The sequence below is a fragment of the Labeo rohita genome, chromosome 18 (assembly GCF_022985175.1).
Source record: "Labeo rohita strain BAU-BD-2019 chromosome 18, IGBB_LRoh.1.0, whole genome shotgun sequence".
Classification (NCBI taxonomy): Eukaryota; Metazoa; Chordata; class Actinopteri; order Cypriniformes; family Cyprinidae; genus Labeo; species Labeo rohita.
The window spans coordinates 28,473,061-28,498,387 of NC_066886.1; the positions used below are offsets into that span (position 1 = coordinate 28,473,061).

The 25,327-nt window shown below is 37.5% G+C and overlaps 1 protein-coding gene across 1 annotated transcript; it reads left to right on the plus strand.

Moving 5' to 3' along the window:
* The first annotated feature begins 1,342 nt into the window (after positions 1-1,342).
* prx (periaxin) lies at positions 1,343-25,327 on the plus strand. The gene is made up of 13 exons (XM_051134681.1): positions 1,343-1,474; positions 10,086-10,135; positions 10,239-10,346; positions 10,439-10,564; positions 13,347-13,512; positions 13,754-13,947; positions 14,079-16,686; positions 16,876-17,058; positions 17,247-18,143; positions 18,325-18,507; positions 18,691-19,404; positions 19,588-19,887; positions 20,594-25,327. Exons 4-13 carry the CDS (start codon positions 10,529-10,531, stop codon positions 24,316-24,318), a joined length of 9,006 nt encoding a protein of 3,001 aa, XP_050990638.1. The 5' UTR covers positions 1,343-1,474; positions 10,086-10,135; positions 10,239-10,346; positions 10,439-10,528; the 3' UTR covers positions 24,319-25,327.

A 25,327-nucleotide genomic window follows, 5' to 3' on the forward strand; every position in this document is an offset into this window, starting at 1 on the left:
GGATTTTGTTTGTTTGAGTAGTTTTGTTTGCTTGTTACTGATTGACATAAATCTGCATTCAGTCCTACTGGGAACTATTTATGAGTTGGAAAGTCGTAATTACAACATCAGGTGTGCTTGAATCACTTTGGTTGGAGCATGAATGCGATTGACATATTTTTTGAAAAAAAAAAAATCAGCAGATTTTATAAAAACTTCTACAAATGATACTTCTACTGATGAATAAAAAAATGTGCATCAGGTTTTTGTTTTTTCATGTATTTACACTCATTAAATGCTAGGTTGTTTCAACACAGTTTTGGGTTAAATATGGACTAACCCAACTTTTAGGTTAAAAATTTAATTGAAAATTTTAATCTTAGTTGGGTTAGTCCATATTTGACCAAAGTTGGGTTGAAATAACCCAGTGTATTTATTTTATGAAGGTGTTAAGTGCCAGGGTTTCTGCAAGTTTTATGAAGGTAAATATAAAACTTTTAAAAGATCTTAAGAACAATTAAATAAATTAAGCAATGAATGAAAGCGATCAATATTCATCAATATGAAAATGTTTGAAAATACAACTCCCAACCAGTGTTATTTTAGTAACATGGAGATACTATCCCTGATAGCACAAATGCATCACATAGACGTCTATTTGACGTCTGCATTTACATCTGCAAGACGTATTTTTTTACTGTTTGCTCATCTGCAATACGTCTATAGGATGTTTCTTATCAGACGTCAAATAGACATTCATTAGGTGACTTTAAGATGTTTATGATTTAGAATCTATGTAAAACATCTTACAGAGGTCTGTCAGATGTTTGTACACCGCAGAAGCTTTCAAGATCAAGCGATCGTTAACAGACATATTGCAGACGTACGTGTGCTGTTGTAGTTTTTATTCATATTTAGGTTATATTATATAATTAGGTTTTATTTTAGTTTGACTGTATATATATGTATATATTTCATAATCATTAATACATTTATTGTCAAACGCTGCATCTACGGCGTCTGACGTTTTCTCACTGACACACCCACAATTCGGAAATCTATATCTATAAATAAAGTTCAGAGTTTCCCGCTCGAAATTACGACTTTGCGGTGACGTTATTGTCCGTTCAACACGCAAATACGATCTTTTCGACATGACTCGAACTTACCATCAGTCCAGACTCATATTCCTCTGTGTTATGATAGTAAATAGTTCGTGTCCGTATAAAGACTGGCAACTGAGACGCTACTCTGGGACCTCACCTCCCGTTCCCGCTCCCTCCCTGCTCTCCCACCCTCTGTATATGGGGCATCCCACTGGTTTCATCCAATTGGATTGCTGACCGCCTCCTCTAACAGAGACCATAATATTACTGCAAATGTCCCTGTCAGTGCGCGTCAGTCAGAGAATAAGCTGGCCGAGAGTAGGGGGGAGAAAGAGAGAGTTTGTTACTAAGGGAATAATTGATTCTGCACAAGGAAACACTCAATAAAGGTGAGTAATAGATGACTTGTGTTGGGTTTTTTGCTCTTAGTGACTTTCAGATTAAACTTTAGTACAGATGTGTAGATTTAACTTGGTAAATGGAGGATTTGCACAAACCTGATGAAGATTACTTGTCGTTTTTCTTAAAATTTTGGCACTTTTCATTGTTTTGTGATAAGACAGCAACTGCTGTAAATTTATTTAATGTGATTTGTGCTAAATCAAGTTTTCAGTAGTTCATAATAGGAGAAACTATGAGCGCTGACCAGATGAAGCCTTCCTGAGCGTCTTAATGTTCTTCCTTGTACTGTCACTCATACTTGCTGAGGGCACTTAAATGTTGATTGGCACTGAAGAGAAAGAGTGTGTGTGTGTGTGTGTGAGCCTCCTGTATTAGTCTTACACAGTTGCGACAGCTGCGGCCCTGGTCATAAGATCAGTCTCACGGTACTCTGTGGAGTTTGTGGCCCAGCATGCCATAGTTCAGATAGCACCATGTGATGAAATATAGTGGGAGTTAAAGGGATAGTGTACCCAAAAATGAAAATCCTTGTTCCAAACCTGTAAGAATTGGTTTGTTCTGCTGAAAACAAAAGAATATATTTTGAAGAGTGTTGGTAACCTGTCAACCGAAAAGATTAATCATATCTCTAAGACTTATGCTTAATTTCTCATTAAGAGAAATTAAAGAAATATCTATGCTCTAAACCAGTGCGGAATGAGTTGTACATTCTGTCAGCGATGTTTGGTATGATTTGATAAACATTGCAGGTGTTCTTCATGTGCTTCATTGGAAGCGATAGCCCTCAGCCAGCTCCTCCCAACATGAGTATGGGAATAATGTCTGTGTGTGTGATACTAGTGCCATTCCTGGCACGTTTCAGGAGTCAGATGTGTTAATGGGACACCGTTGCACTGAGGAGCGGGTCGGGGTACGGGGGGCTCGGAGTTGAGACTTGTCGATGTCGCTATAGATAGGCTGTGATGCCGCTGAAATATGCAGACTCTCGCATGCCAGTCAGATTCTGAGGGGAAGAAGAAGCTGTTGTGGATGAGATTGTCACATGTATTTAACCTATCTAGCTAATTATTACACACAGCATTCCCAAAAAAAAATTATATATGCAGTGTCATTGCAGAAAGCATCCAAATACTTTTTAATATTTAAACTTTTTAGCTCTTTAATGTTTTGCTTAAAAAGTGTTTTAATATTTTGTTATGCAATGCAATGACATTTAGACATTTTTGAAGTGTGGCTTACCTGTTGGGGACACTATATCTTAATACAAACAATGAACATGAAATGCTATGAAGGTGTGCAAATATTGCACAATTCAGGTAACATACTGCAGTGGATGAATTATACCATGCTATGCCAACAGTAAAACAGCTTCTGAAAAGTCTTCCAGAATAATTACAAATGCAAAGTTCACTTATCAAGTGTAAAATACTTAGAACAAATTAAAGCTTACAAATTTAAGATAATTAGCTTTTACGCAGTTTTTAATTATATGTGACCCTGGACCACAAAACTAGTTGTAAGTAGCACAGGTGTATTTGTATGGGTCAAAGTTATCGATTTTTCTTTTATGCCATAAATTATTACGAAAGTAAAGATCATGTTCCATGAAGATATTTTGTAAATTTCCTACCATAAATATATCAAAACCTAATTTTTGATATTCAAATTGTTGTATCTGTGGCAAATATTGTCCTATCCTAACAAACCATCCATCAATGGATAGCTTATTTATTAGCTTTCAGATGATGTATAAAACTCAGTTTCAAAAAATGTACCCTTATCACTGGTTCAGGGTCGCATATATTAGTGATTGATTTATAAAGAGTTACACATTCTTCTGTTGTTGTTATTATTATTATCATCATCAGGTTGGAAATTAAAGCCCAAAGGGAAAGGGTAATCATGCATTCCTGTAACAGAGCTGATGCATGTGACATAATTTTTGATTGACTGGACTTACTAACTACCAACTAGCCTGTTTTCTCTCTCAGATTTGGTGTTGGTTGTTATTTTATCTCAGTAAATATCCAAGTTTCCTGTTTAAAGGGAGGCATTTCCTCCTTGGCTTTACACACCCTCAGGAGAGCTGATCTATCATGTGTTTCTCCCCTGAGTCAGGACGTACGTGCTGAGTAAAAATACTCAATTTTGGCAAACGAAGAATAAGAGATATATTCATTTCCACTGTAGAAGCTACTTTCATCCACACAGATAACAGTGACTATATTTAAATAATTAATAAATGTATCTGTTTCTCATTTACCTAGGCACAAGAATCATGAGAAAATGTAAGTCGTACAGGATGAGTCACCAATATGTTTGGTCTATTTTCCTGGAAGACAGAAACTGTACTTTTTAAATGAGTACATAGAAGTGAATTTAATTAACATCTAGGAACATCCAAATGAACTTACTTACAAATGAACTCAAAGCTAACAAACACAGGTATTCACTGAAAGACTAATGGATATGCCTGTGAAATTGGTTTGCGTTGGCATTAGGAACAAATTACATTGTCATACTTTTATTTTTTATAATAGGCTCTCAGTTTTGCAAAATACACAAACGGTCACAAAAGAGAATTTTCAGAGATGAACACTTTAGTACATGCATCAAATTATCAATCAGAACCAAAAATGATCTTCTGAGCACCTGGGTTAAATCTCCAGACAGTCTCTGATCATTTCTGAGAATGTCAGCAATGCTTTCCCTCATTGTCTTCTTAAAAACAGAGAATTGCCTGCCATCAGTGACCTTAACTTAGCATTTGACGTGGGTTTGTTTTTCAGAGGATCACAAAATTAGGATATTTTTGTGACCCTTTAGAATTGGTTATTTTGGACCACTGTATCTCATGACACATATTTATCCTTTTGTCTTTGTTTGGATTAGGGATTCACAAATACTCATGTGGGTAAGTACTGGGCTCAGGCATTGGTCCAGTTGTAAGTCTTGTGTCATTATCAAGTGCCGATTCTCATACGAAATGATCTTGTGACTGTATTGAATCAACAGCAATAGAATTACGTCTCTATCCTCTGCTGTCCTTGTAAGTGGCTGGCTTGTGTGTTCAATAGGACATAATTGAACTGTGGAGGTTGAGGCAGTTGGTTTGGATCGAATGCTAACTCAGTTTGTATTAATTACATTATACGGATCCAGTGCTTTAAAAGGTCTGGTATATCCTATCACTCATTGTTTAATCAGACTTTTTTCTACATTTCTCCAAAAATAGCATAAATGGAAGTATGGGAATTATGAACTGACCAAAAAAATAAAGAAACAAATAAAAAATATGATACAATAAAAATATTTAAAGGATTAGTTCATAGGGATGGCAAGATAAATCGTTGCAATGCGAATCGAGAAATGATTCAGCATCGATTCAAGGTTTTCCCAACACATCGTGATTCTTTCTCAAATCGATTCTGAGCTTAGTTTTGAACAGCAGAGGCATTGCTTGCTTTAGAAACAGCAATACTCTGCTTGTTTCTAAATCCTTACACACACTTGAACCTAAAATAATCATTTATACAATTTGAAAGGGTTGAAGCGAATTAAAAGTGGGCTGTGTTTACAATAATCTCGCATCGTAAAAGCATTCTGAGCCGAGGTGAAATTACATGACTCAACCGAACGAACAAGTTCTCTTCAGCACTCTTCTTCATGAGCATTTAAGTGTGTGGATGAAAACTAGATTAGAGTGCCAACTGCTGTTAAAATCTAAGCTCAGAATCGTTCAAAAAGAATGGCGATGCATTCGGAAGATCCACGAATCGATTTATTGTCCCATCCCTATTAGTTCATTTCCAGAATAAAAATTTCCTGATAATTTACTCATCCCCATGTCGTCTTAGATGTTCATGTCTTTCTTCAGTCTAAAAAAAGGTTTTTGAGGAAAACATCCATATAATGGACTTCAATGGTTCCCAATGGGTTGAAGGTTTCAATGCAGCTTCAAAAGGCTCTACACGATCCCAGCCGAGGAAATTAGGGTCTTATCTAGTAAAACGATTGGTCATTTTCCAAATAAAATATAAAATTTAAATTTCTATACTTTTTAACCACAATGCTCATCTTGCTTTAGTTCTGTGATGCTTGACTTCATGCATTACGCTTTTTGTCTGTGTACTCCGTTTCAAAAATCACCCTACATTGTTTTACATTTTTGGTAAAGGGTGTCTGACTTTCTTTGCATGTTGGCTTTGTAAACACTGGGTCGGTGCTTCCGCCTACGTCATGCTTGACCTTTTTAAAGTGATTATGTAATGCGTGAGGTTGGGTGGGTGCAAGATGTGTATTTGTGGTTAAAAAATATACACTTATTTTTTTAAGAAAATTACCAATTGTTTTGCTAGGTAAGACCTTAATTCCTCGGCTGTAATCGTGTCCTTTGAAGCTGCATTGAAACTGCAATTTGGACCTTCAACCTGCCGATCCACTATATGGAGAAAAATCCTGGTATGTTTTCCTCAAAAACAAATTTCTTTGTGACTGAGGAAAGAAAGACATATAAACATCTTAGATGACATGGGAGTGAGTCAATTATCAGGATATTTTAACTCAGTGAACTAATCCTTTAAAAAGCAATAAATCAAAAACAGATTATTATATATTATACGCAAATAACAATTTGTTAAATGTAGCTCTTTAAATCAAAACTGTTTCAAGATCATATGTAACAAATTTAGTAAGGAACTAGGGAAATCACATTTTAATTTCCCTCTCCATCACTGTTCTCTCTGTTACGCATCAGTACCCATGAATCAGCTAGAGCCATTAATCTCCTGAACTTGTTTTAAATTGTATAAATGAGCTTTTCTTAAAGCCAGACAAACTTTTTAGTTTTTCAAGCACATCAGGTAAGCATTATATAATTTCAGAACGTTCGTAAACTGCCGTTGAGTTTGGCTCATGTGTGCCCAGCTTGTCTATTACTAGGCAGTATTTGTAGGAGATCTAGTGTGAACAGCTCTGTCATTACACAACCACATGTAGGTCAGGCCAAGCGCGTGTTTATATAAAGATCTGATATGTGCAGCTCCATTCCAGTCCTCTGTCCCCTCCTCTGGACACACATAGCATCACTAGGGAACAGCTGCCTCTTTCACTCACAAACACAAAAATATACATACAGACATCCATCCATCCATCTATCCATTTTCTAAACCGATCGTCTTAACGAGGGGATGCTGGAGTCTCTCCCAGCATTTCAGGTTGTAGACAGGGAATGGATAGTCCTGAATGGATGGCCAGTCCATCCCAGACTATGCCAGACCAGCGTTATAGTTAACCAAAACTAAAACTATTATAAACAATTTTGTTAGCTAAAATAATTTAAAATAAATAAATATTTCATGAAAAACATTATTAAAATTAAACGAAAATTAGAAATGTTTTGATGGCAACCAACTTAAAATTAGTTTGAGTTGAAACACTGAAGTTACTAACTAAAAAAGAAAAAAAAAACTGAAACCAATTTAAAAAATGTAAATAAAAACCATACAAAATACTAAAATAATACTGTTGCAGACACACAGACATGCACATAAAAATATGTTTTTTTGCAGAATTTTTCCAGTTCCTTTTAAAAGACAACAAAATTCTTCAAAAGTTTTCGACCAGTGTCAAGTGTTTTTATTTTATAAAAGAGAGTGTAAGGCTGACGGACTGTAAGATGTCTGTCATTTTGACGGACAGGGCTGTAAAAATACAGCCATAATCTGTTACTACCCCTCAAATTTAATTTTCATATTTTAATTATAATAACACTTTTAATTGCTTTTATTTTTGTTCACATTTTTAATCATGAACTTACAGAACATGCATATAGGTTTACAGATTTATTTATTTATCAAAAAAAAGAACAGATGAACAGAGACTGTGCGCCACTTTTCAACACCACACACTGCAGTGACAGCAGAGGCCACTAAAAACAACAAAGTACACTAGGTTTGGTTAAAAAAATATATATATTTCTCAATATTAATAGATTCTCATTTTTATGAACCAATATCAATTCTTAAATCCCAATTAATCTTTTGGTTTATGCTGTTTTCAGTTGATGAATGAACAGTAACATTAAATAGTGCACCTCCAATACAATAAATCACAATAGGCTAATTAAGCTCTGAGCTTTGTTACTTTTGATACGAAAGTCTCCTATTTCAAATTCTGTCCATTTCATTATGAAATTCAAGCAATAAATAATGTGCGCTCTTTAATGCGGTCTTGGCGCTCTTTAATGCGGCGTGATAGACTTGCGTGTGCATAATTAAATGCATAGCAAAAGATTTGTGACAGTTTCATTTTTGTTCTGGATCCTGTGCTCTGTTGCCACACTGAAGCGCACTCGCCACCAGCTGGACAGGGGTGGGAATTACAGTTACAAATTACAATACGTTACACTAAATGTAATCTGTCAATCTGCGATCTCTGCTGTAAGGTCATGCGTACACCAAAGCATTTTAAGCCAGTTGAATATGCCAGCTCTTTTGAAAACTGCCAGCTGTGGATACTTGAGACTGCTTTTGAGGTGTAGCATTAGGCTAGACCCATAGTAAATAAAATGCTTCTTCCAAGCATTATTTTTTCATATTAATATCATTGCATACCAGATATGTCATCTCTGGTATAGAAACTGGTATGGAAACTCAAGATATCAGCAATATTTACTACTTATCCACTGTTGTTCAGCCATTGTACAATGTGACGGTTGGTAATATTTGTCCTGCCCCATGTGTCCCACCAAAACACCATGCGCACAGCCTTGTCATGTGGCTACCATTTGTAAAAACATGGCCATCTCTTTGAAAACAATTGAAAAAAATGTGTTTTGGTGGACACATGGCCTAACAATATATATAAAAATCACACTAAAAGATACACAGTGTAACGTGAGTTACACACATTTTTTTGTTTTGCAGTCTTATTGATGTGTGGTGCTAAATAAGATAGAAAAGGTCAGGAAGCACGGTTGTACGCAGCTGGCACAGCACAATAAAAGAGCACCTGCTAGTATTATGTGTGCCTGTCTTGTGTAACAGGTTATCCAGTGTGGGTGTCTGAGCCCATTAGAAATTACCCGCTCGCTAGCCTACAGATCTCTTAATGTTGGTTACACACTTCTACGACAGACACTGATACCAGACACCGCTGCCGAACTAGGAATGAGAACCATGCAGAGAGAGGACACCGTTTTGCAGGCCTACTAACCTGATGGCAACTTGTTCTATGGTGGAACAGGATTTGTTTAGTCTCATAGATAACAGCACAGTTGATGTAGTGAGGTAGGTTAACACTGTAGGCAAAGCTGGAGGCCTTGTAATATCACTGAATGAGTTTGAAAAGTTAGAGGATAAGAGGATAGTGAATCATGAAGCACAAACTTTTTTTCATTTTTTCCTTTTTTTTTAATGTTTTTCTGCTTATCACAAGCATGCAGCAACACACCAAGTGATGTATTCAATCATGAAATTAGTGCACTTTCCCACGAAATTCAAGCACATTTGGTTACACGACACATTTAAGATGCATTTACAACCAGTTGTAAACTGTGATGTGTGGTCAAATGTCAATTGATCACATAAAATGCTTCTTAATATTCTTGTGCTTGATTGTATTGAATTTGCACGTGTACTTCAAACCTTAAAAGTGTATTTTTCTTTAAAAAAAAAAAGTACTTTTAAAAAGTGCACTTTGTAACAGTGTCAAATTAAAAGCTTTAAAGAAGTACACTTATTTTGAAGTGTTGATTAACATACTAAAGCACATGTAAAGTACTTGATTATAATTTTAACTGTATTGATATTCCATTTGAAGTTAATAAATGCTTGTCAGTATGTTCGGCAGCACATTTAAACCATATTTCAAAGACAACACAAGTAATTATAAAATTACATATAAAGATGTCCTTAAGTTTACATAAGTGGGTCAAAACTTCAACTAATTGCATTTGATATATTAATATTTTATTAAACTATAATACAATTTAATTTTATTGATGCAATTACTGTAAGTATCCGCAAACACTCTTAAATATACGTGACCCTGGACCACAAAACCAGTCATAAGGGTCAATTTTTGATGTATACAACACCTGAAACCTGAATAAACAAGTTTTCCATTACTTAACATTCCATTAAAACAACTATTTGAAAATCTGGAATCTGAGGGTGCAAAAAAATCAAAATATTGAGAAAATCACCTTTAAAGTTGTCCAAATGAAGTTCTTAGCAATGCATATTACTAATCAAAAATTAAGTTTTGATATATTTACAGTAGGAAATTTACAAAATATCTTCATGGAACATGATCTTTACTTAATATCCTAATGATTTTTGGCATAAAAGAAATATTTATCATTTTGACCCATACAATGTATTTTTGGCTATTGCTACAAATAAACCTGTGCTACTTAAGACTGGTTTTGTGCTCCAGGGTCACATATTGTTTTAAATTAAATTTCCATAACATGTATTTAAAAGTATGCTCAAATGCATTTAGTTGTAGATAGGTCTAAATAGGCCTAAATGCATTATTACAGTCAAGTCATTTTGACTGATGGCTCCTGACATTGTAAACCTGCTCTAATTTCAGACTCTGACCGAGAGGACAGTCATGGGAATCCGGAAGCCAGAGATTCACCTGTAGGTTGGCACTTGTCAAACCGCTACAGCTTAAAAGCCAACAAAAGATGGCTGTTTTGTTTTATTGATCTCATGTCAGCTTTGTTTGCCTCCTTACAAATAGGTAAACAACAAAAGACGCTCTCCCCCCTCAGACAGGCCTCCCTTTGGCGCTCATCTAAGTACACACCACAGCATCTCTGCTGATGAGCAGGACAGCCCAGAACGAATTGTGAGTACTACAGATGTAATCTGTGAGCCCAGACTTGTGGAGATGTGAATGTCAGACCTCTTTCGATCTTAACTCCAAATGTGTTTTCAAAGGTTCAGAAGGAAAAACTCCATGCAGAACTAAAACAAGTTTTGAGTCAGAAGAGAAGCCTGCATAGAGACACACAATCCACCCTCACAGATATGGAGGAACCCCCCAAGACAGAAAATAAAAATGAGGTAAGAATCAACAGATCCCATAATATGAACCGCTCTCAAAATGATTAAAAACACCTTTGTGGAATATAGTATGAACATCCATGTAAAAATATAAGGGTACCTCTCAAAGCTTAATTAGTGTTATGTAAGATTAATAGGTTTTAGAAAGTCATAGATATCTGTTTTGAATTGAAATGACTTGTTTGACCATCAACCTTCATCACTGTACATTTTAATTATACTTACATTTTAAAATGTATTTCAATACTGTACATATTATAATCACCTAGTATGCATATATATATATATATATATACAGTATACCTATTGTGTATGTGTGTGTGTGTATATATTTATGTATATATATACCCCTTAATCCATCCTAGGTGTATATTACTTTCATCTTTCAGACAAATAAAGTTGGAGCTATATTAAAAAATGTCCTGGCTCTTCCAGGCTTTATAATGGCTGTTGAGATTTTGAAGCACAATAAGGTGCATGTATCCATCATAAAAAATGCTCCGCACAGCTCCAGAGGGTTAATAAAGGCTTTCTGAAGTGAATCGATGTGCTTGTGTAAGAAAAATATCCATATTTAAAGATGCAATAGGAGATCTTGGAAAATGCTAACTGACAACAGCCTGGTAACACTGACAGCGAACGTCCCACCCTCCCTGCAAATCGCTGTCCAAAGCCACGCCCCCTGAACGCATCTATACACACAGACCAGATGACCAGAGACAAGATTACTACAATACATTGTAACACTGAGCTGAAATGTTCAACAGACCAGATAGGAAAACTGTGTGCATCCAACAAGCATGCATCCAACTCAGGTCACAAACAGAAAGGAAATAAATAACATAAAGAAAGACAGATTCGAACAGGGTGTGAGAGGTATGGCAGGTACGACAGCCTATCGTAATGTTCAGACCGAACATTTTGATTGGACAAATATTTCTTGGTCCTGTGCCTTCCACAGAATATATACATACATTTAGACCACTTAACTTAATGATTGCAATCGGGATGTGAAGAGACTTTCAACCAGCATAACAAAAATTTTTTCTGAAGACCTATTGCATCTTTGCAACTTTATAAACCATAATCTGTAGCTTCCGTTAACTGTCGTATGCGCATTCACAAAAGAGTGCTGTTGCTGCAGATGACGTAGGACGTAGGGTAGAGTAAACTCTGGTGAGAATATGCTAGTCTCACCACAACCACATATTTTTTTTACAGCAAAGGAAAACCAGTCTACTCTTGGCTTATATTGAAATCCTCCAATATTTTTCTTTACAAATCCTCGTTTTGTACTTCTAATTCATGACCGGTGTTTTACTCTCTCCTCTGCGCTTCCACGTTTGTCACTTCTCACAGGAGCTTTCGCTACGACTATGTCTTACGTCATCCACTGGAACGGCAAACGCGTGAACGAAAGTTAGCAGAAGCTAGAGATCAGGGTTTATAAAGTTTTAAATATGGATATTTTTCTTACATAAACATATCGACTTGCTTCAGAAGGCCTTTATTAACCCCCTGGAGCACTTTTCAAGATAGATGGATAAACTTTATTGGACTTCAAAATCTCAACAGCTTGTTAGCTTAGAAGAGCCAGGACATTTTTAATATAACTCTTGATTGCATCTTCTGACAGAAGAAAGTATATACACATATACACCTAAGATGGCTTGAGGGTGAGTAAATCATGTTGTAATTTTCATTTTTGGGTGTACTATCCCTTTAACTGTCTAACTGTTTCTATTCTGTGTACCTTGTGAAATTGTCTGTATTTATTATAGAGATGCACCGATTTTTGCCGATTAAGTATAACTGACATCATATACAAACAAAAATATAATTTTTTTTTTTCAATTCCAAAAAATGTATATAATAAAAAATTATTAAACATTACGATTACACTATTCTTGACTCAATTACAGATATTCTCTATAAATGCATTTACACTGCAAAATTTCAAATGCAGAAATAATTTTATAAAATTTATGTTTTAAATATTTTTTAAACATACAAATAAGAAATGCTGTGAAAAATGCAATGATATTTTTAAACATAAAACCAAAGCACCAGTAGGTGGCGGCAAAAGAATGTTTTAATGAGTAAGCCATTTAGTCTTTATGAATGGGTTTCTGAATCATTCAAAAATGTGGATTCATTAACGAAACACTGCTGTGTTGCTCAGAGACATGCAGCAGTTCTGCTGTGGCTTTGATTGTAACTATTTTCTGCAACGAAATTGAGCAAAAACTGTCAATATTGTGTCTAAAATGTAAGTCGCTTAACTTAAACTTCTTGTTTATTGAACTACATTTGTATAAAATCAGTGTCACATTGCAGTCGTGTTGATATTTGGGGAATCACTGTGGTCATGCAATGTTGTGTACCTAAATCATATTATAAATATATATTTTTCTACCGCAGTATGTATTTTTAACTTTCTATGAGTGCTGTTGCGCTTATTTGTTTTGATTTCTGCACGAGTCCCTCTCACATACTCATTTTAAGCTACGCAAGCTTCATCTGTCACGACATAAATACATTATAAGTCGCCGTAAGTGTGACGTCAAAGCAGATCGGCTCAGAACCGGCAGATGATCAATCGCTGCATCTCTAATTTATTACCTGTATTTATTGTCCATATTTACTTTTTTCTTTTAGTCCTAATGCTGCTGTATGTGTCACTGTTGTTTTTCTGAGGAACTGTATTTTATTTTTATCCATTGCCATGCAAAGTGCTATTACAAGGCCTCAATAAAGTTGATTTTGTAAACTTCATGAACAGGTGGAGAAGGACAACCAGTTGTCAGAGCTTGTGGAAGTGGTTGTTGAAACACAGGCTGAGGTTGGAGCTAGTGGGTACAGTGTTGTGGGTGGAGGGGAGCAAGGCATCTTCATCAAAGAGGTCTTGAAAGACTCCCCAGCAGCGAAGCACCTCAGTCTACAGAAAGGTACCAGGGGACTGTATTTTACATTACAAAGTGCAATGTCAAATACTGTACACTGTAAAGACTTGACCCAATGTCTTTGAAGAGGCAAGCAGAAGAAACAACTTTAACCTTATAATCATTAATGGACAAAATCTCCTTGCTGAATACCGGTGTACATAATTAATTTAGTTTCCTGATGTACTAAGAATACAAAGACAAATCATGTAAGTTATGAATAATTTTTGATGATGTGTTATTGCAGGAGATCAACTGCTAAGTGCCAGGGTGTATTTTGATAACGTCAAATATGAGGACGCATTAAAAATTCTTCAGTGTGCAGAACCCTACAAAGTGTCCTTCTTTTTGAAGAGGACTGTGCCAGGAAGTGAAGTCAGCATACGTCCAGGTGCACAAAATCTTGAGCTCAGAGGACCTAAGGCCAAGATGCAAAAAATGGTACATGCTGAAATATTGCTCTACAGTAGAATTACTTTTTGAACTTCCACAGTATTTCTCAAGTTAATTCATTTTAACAGAAGTACTTAAAACTGTAGAAACTAGAAGGAATGATAACCTTTGTCTTGCAGAGCGTCAAAAGCGTGAAACCGTTCAAAACCAAGAAAAGGAGAGGAGGAAGATTTGGATTGAAAAGACTGAAAGAGAACAAAAATGCAAGAGCACGGGCAGAGCTGGACATTGAGGGCTCACCTGGTAGATCAGACCTCAGTCCTGTTGATGTTGAGTTTGTATTCCCCAAATTCAAGTTGAGGAAAGGTGGGAAGGCCACTGGAGACAGATCAGGACATCTGGAGGGCGTTATCACTAGTGCTAAGAAGAAGAGGAATATCAGATTTCCAAAGATGAAGGCCATGGATTCTGCTGTCGGTGAAGGGAATGTCAATGTAGATGTTTCAACACAGGAGGGAGAGGCCACCGGAGCAAAGCTGAAGGCCAAAATGAAAGGTCCAAAATTTGGAATGAACTTCCCTAAAATTAAAAAGTCAAAGTTAGACATAAAATCTTCAAATGACAGTTTTGATGTGAAAGAACTAGAGGGCAAATTTAAGCCTCCATCAGTGGAGTATGATCTTAACATGCCTCAGGGCAAAGCTGGAACTAATGTTCCTAATCTTGAGGTTAGTGTTAAAGGAAAAGGAGAGGATCCTGAGATAAAAATGCCGAAGACAAGTCTGGATGTCTCCGATACAAAGGTGACAGTCCCAAAGTTCAAACTGCCGAAGGTAAGACTTTCTCGTCATTCAGATGAAATTGATGGAGAGGCAAGTAAAGAAACTGATACATCTGGAAATAAACTGAAAATGCCCAAGATTGACATCAAAGCACCAAATGTGGATTTGGACTTGCATCTCCCAAAGACTAAGGGCAAGGCTGAATTCAAAGATGTTGAAGTTCCTGACTTCAATGTAAAAGGAATAAAAATCAACACTGCCATGTCTGACACATCATTGCCAGTTCTAAACCTTGATGCAAAACAAAAATTTGGAGATGACATTGATGGATCGATGGACCAAAAGCATATGATTTCCCTCCCTAAACTTGACATTGCAGTGCCCAACATGGAGACATCAGAAGTGGACATTGATATTAAAGGGCCTGAGGTCGACATTTCTTTGCCATCCATTGATACGACATTACCAAAAGGAAAAATAGATGCTGGTGTTGAGGTCGAGGGTCATTCTGGAAAAGCAGACATGCCCAAAATTGATCTAAAAATGTCACTGCCAGAGGGTAAATCTGATTCTCAAAGTCCTGATGTAGAAAAGTTTAGCATTCCTGGAGCTGATATTTCATTACCAAAAGGAAAAACAGATAAACAGATTCATCTTGAGGTTGAGATAGGAGAAAAGTTTCAGATTCCTGAATCTGATATAAGTCTACCTAAACTCAAATCAGGAGATGTTGATTTTGATGTTCAAAGAACCGAAAGGAAGTTTCACATGCCAGAAATTGATATTTCATTGCCACATAGGAAAGACGAAATAGATATTAGTGTGGAACCTTCTGGTAAATATGGCAAGGTTGAAATGCCAAAAGTTGATATCTCAAATGCCAAATTTCAAATGCCAAAATCTGACATTAATTTACCACAAATAAAATCAACAGGGACTGAAATAAATATTGAAGGACCGGAGGTGAAGGGTGGGAAGATAGATATGCCAGCTGTTGACATTTCTCTTCCACAAGGAAAGGTAAAGGGAGTTAGTAAGGGGGGAAAGTTTCATTTGCCTCAAGTTGATTTGTCATTTCCAAAGATTAAAACAAGACATGTGGACGTCAGTGTTGTAGGACCTGAGGTAAAAGGAAGCAAAGTTCATACACCAGCCCATGACATTTCTTTGCCTAAAGTTAAAACTGAATCAAACATTGATATAGAAGGAACAGGAAGAAGGTTTGAAATGCCAAAAATTGATGTTTCACTGACAAAATTAAAAGCTCCAGAAGGAGAAATAATAGCTGAATCTCCTCAGATTCAAGGAGAAAAGTTAAATATGCCATCAATTGAAATGTCCCTTCCAAAAGGGAAGGTTAAAGGAAACATTGACATTGATGGCAAAACTACAGGAGCAAGTAAAGTTCAGTTGCCTAAATTTGATATTAGCTCACCTAAAATTAAATCTTCAGAGGGAGAAGTCAATATAGAAGCACCTGATATCAAGGGCGGACAGATTCACATGCCCTCTGTAGATATCTCTCTACCAGCAGGAGGAGCAGGAGCAGATGTAGATATTGAAGGACGTTCAGGAAAAGGAAGAAAATTTGAAATGCCTAAATTTAATGTTTCCTTGCCTAAATTAAAAACATCAGGGGGTGAAATCAATGTTGAAGGTCCTGATATCAAGGGTGGAAAGTTTTACATGCCGTCTGTAGATATCTCTCTGCCAGGAGGAGGAGCAGCAGGAGGAGATGTAGATATTGAAGGACAAGCAGGAAAAGGGAGAACATTTGAAATGCCTAAATTAAAACCGTCAGGAGATGAAATTAATGTTGAAGGTCCCGATATCAAGGGTGGAAAGATTCACATGCCCTCTGTAGATATCTCTCTGCCAGGAGGAGGAGCAGGAGGAGATGTGGAAGTCGAAGGACATGCAGGAAAAGGAAGAAAATTTGAAATGCCTAAATTTGATGTTTCCTTGCCTAAACTAAAATCATCAGGAGGTGAAATCAATGTTGAAGGTCCTGATATCAAGGGTGGAAAGTTTCACATGCCCTCTGTGGATATCTCTCTGCCAGGAGGAGGGGCAGGAGCAGGAGCAGATATAGATATTGAAGGACATGCAGGGAAAGGGAGAAAATTTGAAATGCCTAAACTGGATGTTTCCTTGCCTAAATTAAAACCGTCAGGAGGTGAAATTAATGTTGAAGGTCCCGATATCAAGGGTGGAAAGATTCACATGCCCTCTGTAGATATCTCTCTGCCAGGAGGAGGAGCAGGAGGAGATGTGGAAGTCGAAGGACATGCAGGAAAAGGAAGAAAATTTGAAATGCCTAAATTTGATGTTTCCTTGCCTAAACTAAAATCATCAGGAGGTGAAATCAATGTTGAAGGTCCTGATATCAAGGGTGGAAAGTTTCACATGCCCTCTGTGGATATCTCTCTGCCAGGAGGAGGGCAGGAGCAGGAGCAGATATAGATATTGAAGGACATGCAGGGAAAGGGAGAAAATTTGAAATGCCTAAACTGGATGTTTCCTTGCCTAAATTAAAACCATCAGAGGGTGAAATCAATGTTAAAGGTCCCGATATCAAGGGTGGAAAGTTTCACATGCCCTCTGTAGATATCTCTCTGCCAGGAGGAGGAGCAGGAGGAGATGTAGATATTGAAGGACATGGAGGAAGAAAATTTGAAATGCCTAAATTTGACATTTCCTTGCCTAAATTAAAACCATCAGAGGGTGAAATCAATGTTGAAGGTCCTGATATCAAGGGTGGAAAGTTTCACATGCCCTCTGTAGATATCTCTCTGCCAGGAGGAGGAGCAGGAGGAGATGTAGATATTGAAGGACATGCAGGAAAAGGAAGAAAATTTGAAATGCCTAAATTTGACGTTTCCTTGCCTAAATTAAAACCATCAGGAGGCGAAATCAATGTTGAAGGTCCCGATATCAAGGGTGGAAAGATTCACATGCCCTCTGTAGATATCTCTCTGCCAGGAGGAGGAGCAGGAGGAGATGTAGATATTGAAGGACATGCAGGAAAAGGAAGAAAATTTGAAATGCCTAAATTTGACGTTTCCTTGCCTAAATTAAAACCATCAGGAGGCGAAATCAATGATATCAAGGGTGGAAAGATTCACATGCCCTCTGTAGATATCTCTCTGCCAGGAGGAGGAGCAGGAGGAGATGTAGATATTGAAGGACATGCAGGAAAAGGAAGAAAATTTGAAATGCCTAAATTTGACGTTTCCTTGCCTAAATTAAAACCATCAGGAGGCGAAATCAATGTTGAAGGTCCCGATATCAAGGGTGGAAAGATTCACATGCCCTCTGTAGATATCTCTCTGCCAGGAGGAGGAGCAGGAGGAGATGTAGATATTGAAGGACATGCAGGTAAAGGAAGAAAATTTGAAATGCCTAAATTTGACGTTTCCTTGCCTAAATTAAAACCATCAGGAGGTGAAATCAGTGTTGAAGGTCCTGATATAAAGGGTGGAAAGTTTCACATGCCCTCTGTAGATATCTCTGCCAGGAGGAGGAGCAGGAGGAGATGTAGATATTGAAGGACATGCAGGAAAAGGAAGAAAATTTGAAATGCCTAAATTTGACGTTTCCTTGCCTAAATTAAAACCATCAGAGGGTGAAATCAATGTTGAAGGTCCTGATATCAAGGGTGGAAAGTTTCACATGCCCTCTGTGGATATCTCTCTGCCAGGAGGAGGAGCAGGAGGAGATGTAGATATTGAAGGACATGCAGGAAAAGGAAGAAAATTTGAAATGCCTAAATTTGACGTTTCCTTGCCTAAATTAAAACCATCAGGAGGCGAAATCAATGTTGAAGGTCCCGATATCAAGGGTGGAAAGTTTCACATGCCCTCTGTAGATATCTCTCTGCCAGGAGGAGGAGCAGGAGGAGATGTAGATATTGAAGGACATGCAGGAAAAGGAAGAAAATTTGAAATGCCTAAATTTGATGTTTCCTTGCCTAAATTAAAGCCATCAGGAGGTGAAATCAATGTTGAAGGTCCTGATATAAAGGGTGGAAAGTTTCACATGCCCTCTGTAGATATCTCTCTGCCAGGAGGAGGAGCAGGAGGAGATGTAGATATTGAAGGACATGCAGGAAAAGGAAGAAAATTTGAAATGCCTAAACTGGATGTTTCCTTGCCTAAATTAAAGCCATCAGGAGGCGAAATCAATGTTGAAGGTCCCGATATCAAGGGTGGAAAGTTTCACATGCCCTCTGTGGATATCTCTCTGCCAGGAGGAGGAGCAGGAGGAGATGTAGATATTGAAGGACATGCAGGAAAAGGAAGAAAATTTGAAATGCCTAAATTTGATGTTTCCTTGCCTAAATTAAAACCATCAGGAGGTGAAATCAGTGTTGAAGGTCCTGATATAAAGGGTGGAAAGTTTCACATGCCCTCTGTAGATATCTCTCTGCCAGGAGGAGGAGCAGGAGGAGATGTAGATATTGAAGGACATGCAGGAAAAGGAAGAAAATTTGAAATGCCTAAATTTGATGTTTCCTTGCCTAAATTAAAACCATCAGGAGGCGAAATCAATGTTGAAGGTCCCAATATCAAGGGTGGAAAGTTTCACATGCCCTCTGTAGATATCTCTCTGCCAGGAGGAGGAGCAGGAGGAGATGTAGATATTGAAGGACATGGAGGTAAAGGAAGAAAATTTGAAATGCCTAAACTGGATGTTTCCTTGCCTAAATTAAAGCCATCAGGAGGTGAAATCAATGTTGAAGGTCCTGATATCAAGGGTGGAAAGTTTCACATGCCCTCTGTAGATATCTCTCTGCCAGGAGGAGGAGCAGGAGGAGATGTAGATATTGAAGGACATGGAGGAAAAGGAAGAAAATTTGAAATGCCTAAACTGGATGTTTCCTTGCCTAAATTAAAACCATCAGGAGGTGAAATCAATGTTGAAGGTCCTGATATCAAGGGTGGAAAGTTTCACATGCCCTCTGTGGATATCTCTCTGCCAGGAGGAGGAGCAGGAGGAGATGTAGATATTGAAGGACATGCAGGAAAAGGAAGAAAATTTGAAATGCCTAAATTTGACGTTTCCTTGCCTAAATTAAAACCATCAGGAGGTGAAATCAGTGTTGAAGGTCCTGATATAAAGGGTGGAAAGATTCACATGCCCTCTGTAGATATCTCTCTGCCAGGAGGAGGAGCAGGAGGAGATGTAGATATTGAAGGACATGGAGGTAAAGGAAGAAAATTTGAAATGCCTAAACTGGATGTTTCCTTGCCTAAAGCCATAAGGAGGTGAAATCAATGTTGAATGTTGAAGGTCCTGATATCAAGGGTGGAAAGTTTCACATGCCCTCTGTAGATATCTCTCTGCCAGGAGGAGGAGCAGGAGGAGATGTAGATATTGAAGGACATGCAGGAAAAGGAAGAAAATTTGAAATGCCTAAATTTGATGTTTCCTTGCCTAAATTAAAACCATCAGGAGGTGAAATCAATGTTGAAGGTCCTGATATAAAGGGTGAAGTTTCACATGTCCAGGAGGAGATGTAGATATTGAAGGACATGCAGGAAAAGGAAGAAAATTTGAAATGCCTAAAGCCTAAATTTGAAAATCAGTGTTGAACATGCCCTCTGTAGATATCTCTCTGCCAGGAGGAGGAGCAGGAGGAGATGTAGATATTGAAGGACATGCAGGAAAAGGAAGAAAATTTGAAATGCCTAAACTGGATGTTTCCTTGCCTAAATTAAAACCATCAGGAGGTGAAATCAATGTTGAAGGTCCTGAAAGATTCACATGCCCTATAGGAAGATGTAGATATTGAAGGAAGAGGAAAAGGAAGAAAATTTTTGCCATGCCCTCTGTGAGATATCTGTTTGCCAGTAGGATTTGCATGCAGATATCTCTTTGCCAGTAGGATGTAGATATTGAAGGACATGCAGGAAAAGGAAGAAAATTTGAAATGCCTAAACTGGATGTTTCCTTGCCTAAATTAAAACCAACAGGAGGTGAAATCAATGTTGAAGGTCCTGATATCAAGGGTGGAAAGTTTCAGATGCCCTCTGTAGATATCTCTCTGCCAGGAGGAGGAGCAGGAGAAGATGTAGATATTGAAGGACATGGAGGTAAAGGAAGAAAATTTGAAATGCCTAAACTGGATGTTTCCTTGCCTAAATTAAAACCAACAGGAGGTGAAATCAATGTTGAAGGTCCTGATATCAAGGGTGGAAAGTTTCAGATGCCCTCTGTAGATATCTCTCTGCCAGGAGGAGGAGCAGGAGGAGATGTAGATATTGAAGGACATGGAGGTAAAGGAAGAAAATTTGAAATGCCTAAACTGGATGTTTCCTTGCCTAAATTAAAGCCATCAGGAGGTGAAATCAATGTTGAAGGTCCTGATATCAAGGGTGGAAAGTTTCAGATGCCCTCTGTAGATATCTCTCTGCCAGGAGGAGGAGCAGGAGGAGATGTAGATATTGAAGGACATGGAGGTAAAGGAAGAAAATTTGAAATGCCTAAACTGGATGTTTCCTTGCCTAAATTAAAGCCATCAGGAGGTGAAATCAATGTCGAAGGTCCCGATGTCAAGGGTGGAAAGATTCACATGCCCTCTCTAGATATCTCTGTGCCAGGAACCACAGAAGGGGGTCTTGATCTGGATGATGATGCTAAAAAAGGTTTAAGATTTCACATGCCCAGTGTTGGTATCTCTCTCCCAAAATTGAGACAAACAGATCGGGAGCTAAAAGTTGGGTCAGAGAAGAAAGACATAGACATCTCAGTACCTAAACTGACTCATGATTCTGATATTGAGACCAAAGCTACCGGTACTAAAATTATTGATTTAAATGTCCCTGAGGTAACTTTGGGTGGGAACATCAAGCTGCCAAGTGTAAAAATACCAACTGTTGACATATCTGCTCCTAAAGTTGACCTAGACTTTACTCTTCCAAAGGGAAAGGGCAGCGATAGAGAAAACATTGAACTTCTTAAGGCGGAGGGTGGAAGGCCATCATCTGGGGCAAGTTTTGATGTTCCAGAGGTGTCTGTAAAAATGCCCAAAATTTCACTTCCTAAATTTGGCAGAAAATTGAAAAATGGAGACAAACTAGAACTACAGAGTCCTGACTTATCTATAGATTTGGACATGGAAAGAACATCACCATCAGTGCAAACATCTAAAAAGGATATTGAAATAACTGGTCCTGAGGCTGAAATAAAGATAAAAGCAGGTGCTGGAGAAATTACAAAACCAGAAATCAAAGCAGAGTGTCCTGATGGTAAGGTCAAATACAAGCTCAAATTCCCCAAATTTAAGACACCTACTCCAAAAGCAAAGCTCAAAGATGTAGAAATGGATATGCCTGGATATGTGGAAAACAGAGGAAAGGTCAGAATGCCAGCAGTTGAGATATCATTGCCGACAGCAAATATTCCAGAATGTGAGGTATTGCTTCCTAAAACTGAGGTTGATGTATCTGAAGCAGATATCAGAGGTTATGAGGGCAGTTTGAAAATTCCTAAGATGCCAACAATTGACATATCAGTTCCAAAAGTTGATTTGGATGTTTCCTTGCCAAGGGTAAAACTTCATGAATCAGTGGACTCTTCTGACTTAAACACTGATAGTAGCAAGGGCACAGTAAATTTTCCCCATGTCAAGATCCCTAAAGTGGACGTTTCACTTCCTCATGGAAAAACAGGTGACACAGATAACCATGACGTGGAGATTGGACAGAAGGGTAAATTAAGAATGCCAGAAGTGGAAATATCATTACCACATGCAAAACATCACACATCTAGCACTGACACTGAAATTAAAGGTGAAAAGCTCAAAATACCAAAAATTTCAGTGCCCAGTGTTGATATATCATTGCCTCATGGGAAAGCAAAAGAAAATTATGATCCTGAACTAGAATTTGGAGTGAAAAGGAGTAAATTAAAAATGCCTGACATTACAGTGCCTAAGATAGATTTATCACTACCTCACAGAAGCAAAGAAGAAAGTCACTCACCTGATTCAGAACTAGAAGGTGGAAAATTAAAGATGCCAGCAGTTGATATATCCCTTCCTAAAATAAAATCTAAAGATGTTGAGACTTCAGTGTCTGTGGAAGCAGAAGGTGGACAATGTAAAATGCCTGATATTAAGGTACCACAGGTAGACGTTTCATTACCAGATGCAGACATGCTAGATCCTTCTACTGATGCGAGTCTTAAGGATTCACAAAAAGAGGGTAAAAAGATGAGGATGCCTAATGTGGATCTAGAGCTGGATCTTAGCTTATCAAGAGAAGGAAAAAAGAATAAAAAGAAGACTGATCTTCCTGATACTAATCTGGAATCCACCACACCAAAAGAAAAAATAAAAGGGCCAAAACTTAAAGGTTCAAAATTTAATATTGGAATGCCAAAAGCAAAAGTATCTGGATTAGAAACCGACATAAACAAGTCTGGAAAAACGGATGCTAAATTTCTAAAAGGAGGAACTGATGAGAACTTGAAAGCTGATTTACAAGCACCAAAGATTCCCGAACTTGACTTTGATATCGAGACTGCCCAAGGTGACACTTCTGAGCAGACAGGTAAAGTCAAAATTCCAAAGTTTGGGATACCTCTGCCTTCTTTAACTTCACCTGACGCCAACATCAAATCATCTCAGGGAAAAGGTCACTATATAAACATACACTCTGAGGTAGAGTATGAAAGCCCACATATGCCAAAAGTAACAAAAGCTGTATTTGTTATGGTGAATCCACAAACAGAGAACACTGCTAGTGTAGGTGGTGAAGCAAGTGCAGAAATTGGAAATGAGAAGCTCAAGCAGCCAAAGATCAAAATAAAGCCGAGTTTTGGCAAGTCTCGATCAAATGAAAAGGGGAAAGCAATGTATTGTGAAGATGAGGTTGAAACTGAGGGAAAGTCAAAAACTGCTAAGCTTAAATTGCCCAAAGTCACGTTTTCGTCTGGGCACAGAGGATCATTTGATGTAACACCAAGCGGGTCTGATGATGGAACAAGTCCAAATCTAAATGGCGACAAAGATGAAAAATCAGTGTTCGGAAAGCTTAAATTGCCTAAATTGGAGTTTTTCTCACCATACTCAAAAGATGCAAGTGAGGAAGAGGAAATGGAAACGAGCATGAAACTCATGAAAGAGACCTCAGCAGAAAGCAAAGAGAGCAAGGAGTCAAAGACAATATCAGGAGAAATGTCTTTCTCAGGTCTCAAGAAGACAACTGAGAAGAGTGAGGAGGTTAAAAAGATTAGTACTATAGTATCCTCAAAAGCAAGGACTGAAATGTTGGAAGAACGGGAGGGATCTGAGTCCCCAGTGCCCACAGTATCAGCTGGATTTGTCTCTGTAATGAAGAGTGAAGAAAGAGAAGAGACAACATGGTTCAAAGTACCCAAGGTCACCCTCAGTCCCCATTCTACTGGCATCCTTCATATCACACCAGAAAGCTCTCCAAAAGGAAGCAGGTCCTCTCTTCCTTGCTCCAGTGAGGAAGCCTCTGGAGGTTTCTATGTGAAGATGCCAAGCATAGAATTTTTGACCCATGAAATGCCCTCAGAGCATCTGATTACTAAAACAGAGGGAACTCACACTGTCGTGACTAAGACGACAAAGTACACAGAAACAAAAAGTACCAGTTCGAAACAATAAGAATCTCAAAACTGTTACAGAACTGTCACATACAATTGGTAGTGGAATTTTTTTTAGGCCCAAATATTTTTATATGTGACAATTATGTCACTCTTGCGGGTTTTATTCTATGTTAAGTAAAGAAAGCAAAGTATTTTCTCCAGCTTTTGCAAGAAAAACATAAAATACATAATGAAAATGTGCTACAGAAAGAATATTATTTATTTATTGTAGACCTTATTTTCATGTTTTGTAACTTGCCACTCTGTATGACACTTTGAATTGATATATTTGTAATTATCACACATATACACACAAAAACATTTTGTTGTAGATTAAAAAAACACAACATAGGTGCAAATATAGCAGACAGATAAAATGCAAAGATATTTAAAAACATTACATTTATTTTTGTGTATGCTTATGCTTTTCTCATGCACAGAATGAGATTTATACTGTAGAATTTTACACCATTTTGGTAATATTGCTTTGCTTTTTCGATGCCTGGTTTGTCTCTGTGGTTTTTGGTTGTTGTTATGGAATTGTGTTTAATTTAGATACTATTAGAAGTACATGTCCTATTTTTACATATTTATATGCATGATCTGTACAGATAAGACACATAAAGAAACCTTGTAATGTTGTGTTTTTACATATTTTTGTGACTTTTAAGAACAATTTAAACAATATAAAGTTTTTTTTTCCTATTCACATTTTTCTTAAGGATCGTGACATGCTGCACCAGATAGCATTTCTCTGTTCATGAGAAAGGCTCTGAATTCTTGTGAATTGAAAACACTGAGTGTGAAATGTTTTTCTTTTATTTTCTTTTTAAAATTAACTCTTGTGTTGGTGATGGAATTAGATTACATGCAAGCAATATTGTTGTATATGTATTATATTTAAGGCAGGATTAAGTACTGAACTGCATGTTTGTAATGTGTTGCTTTTTTTGAAACAGTCATTTAGATGATGCTTATCTCCATCTAGTGCAAAAATAGAACAGTCAAATAAAATATTAACATTCTAA

Bases quoted from the DNA above. Each gene is read 5' to 3' on its own strand.
- prx (XM_051134681.1), top strand. From the start codon at position 10,529: ATGGAGGAACCCCCCAAGACAGAAAATAAAAATGAG. The intron at 10,565-13,346 runs GTAAGAATCAAC...CTTCATGAACAG, and splicing joins AGACAGAAAATAAAAATGAG to GTGGAGAAGGACAACCAGTT. The intron at 13,948-14,078 runs GTACATGCTGAA...TTTGTCTTGCAG, and splicing joins AGGCCAAGATGCAAAAAATG to AGCGTCAAAAGCGTGAAACC.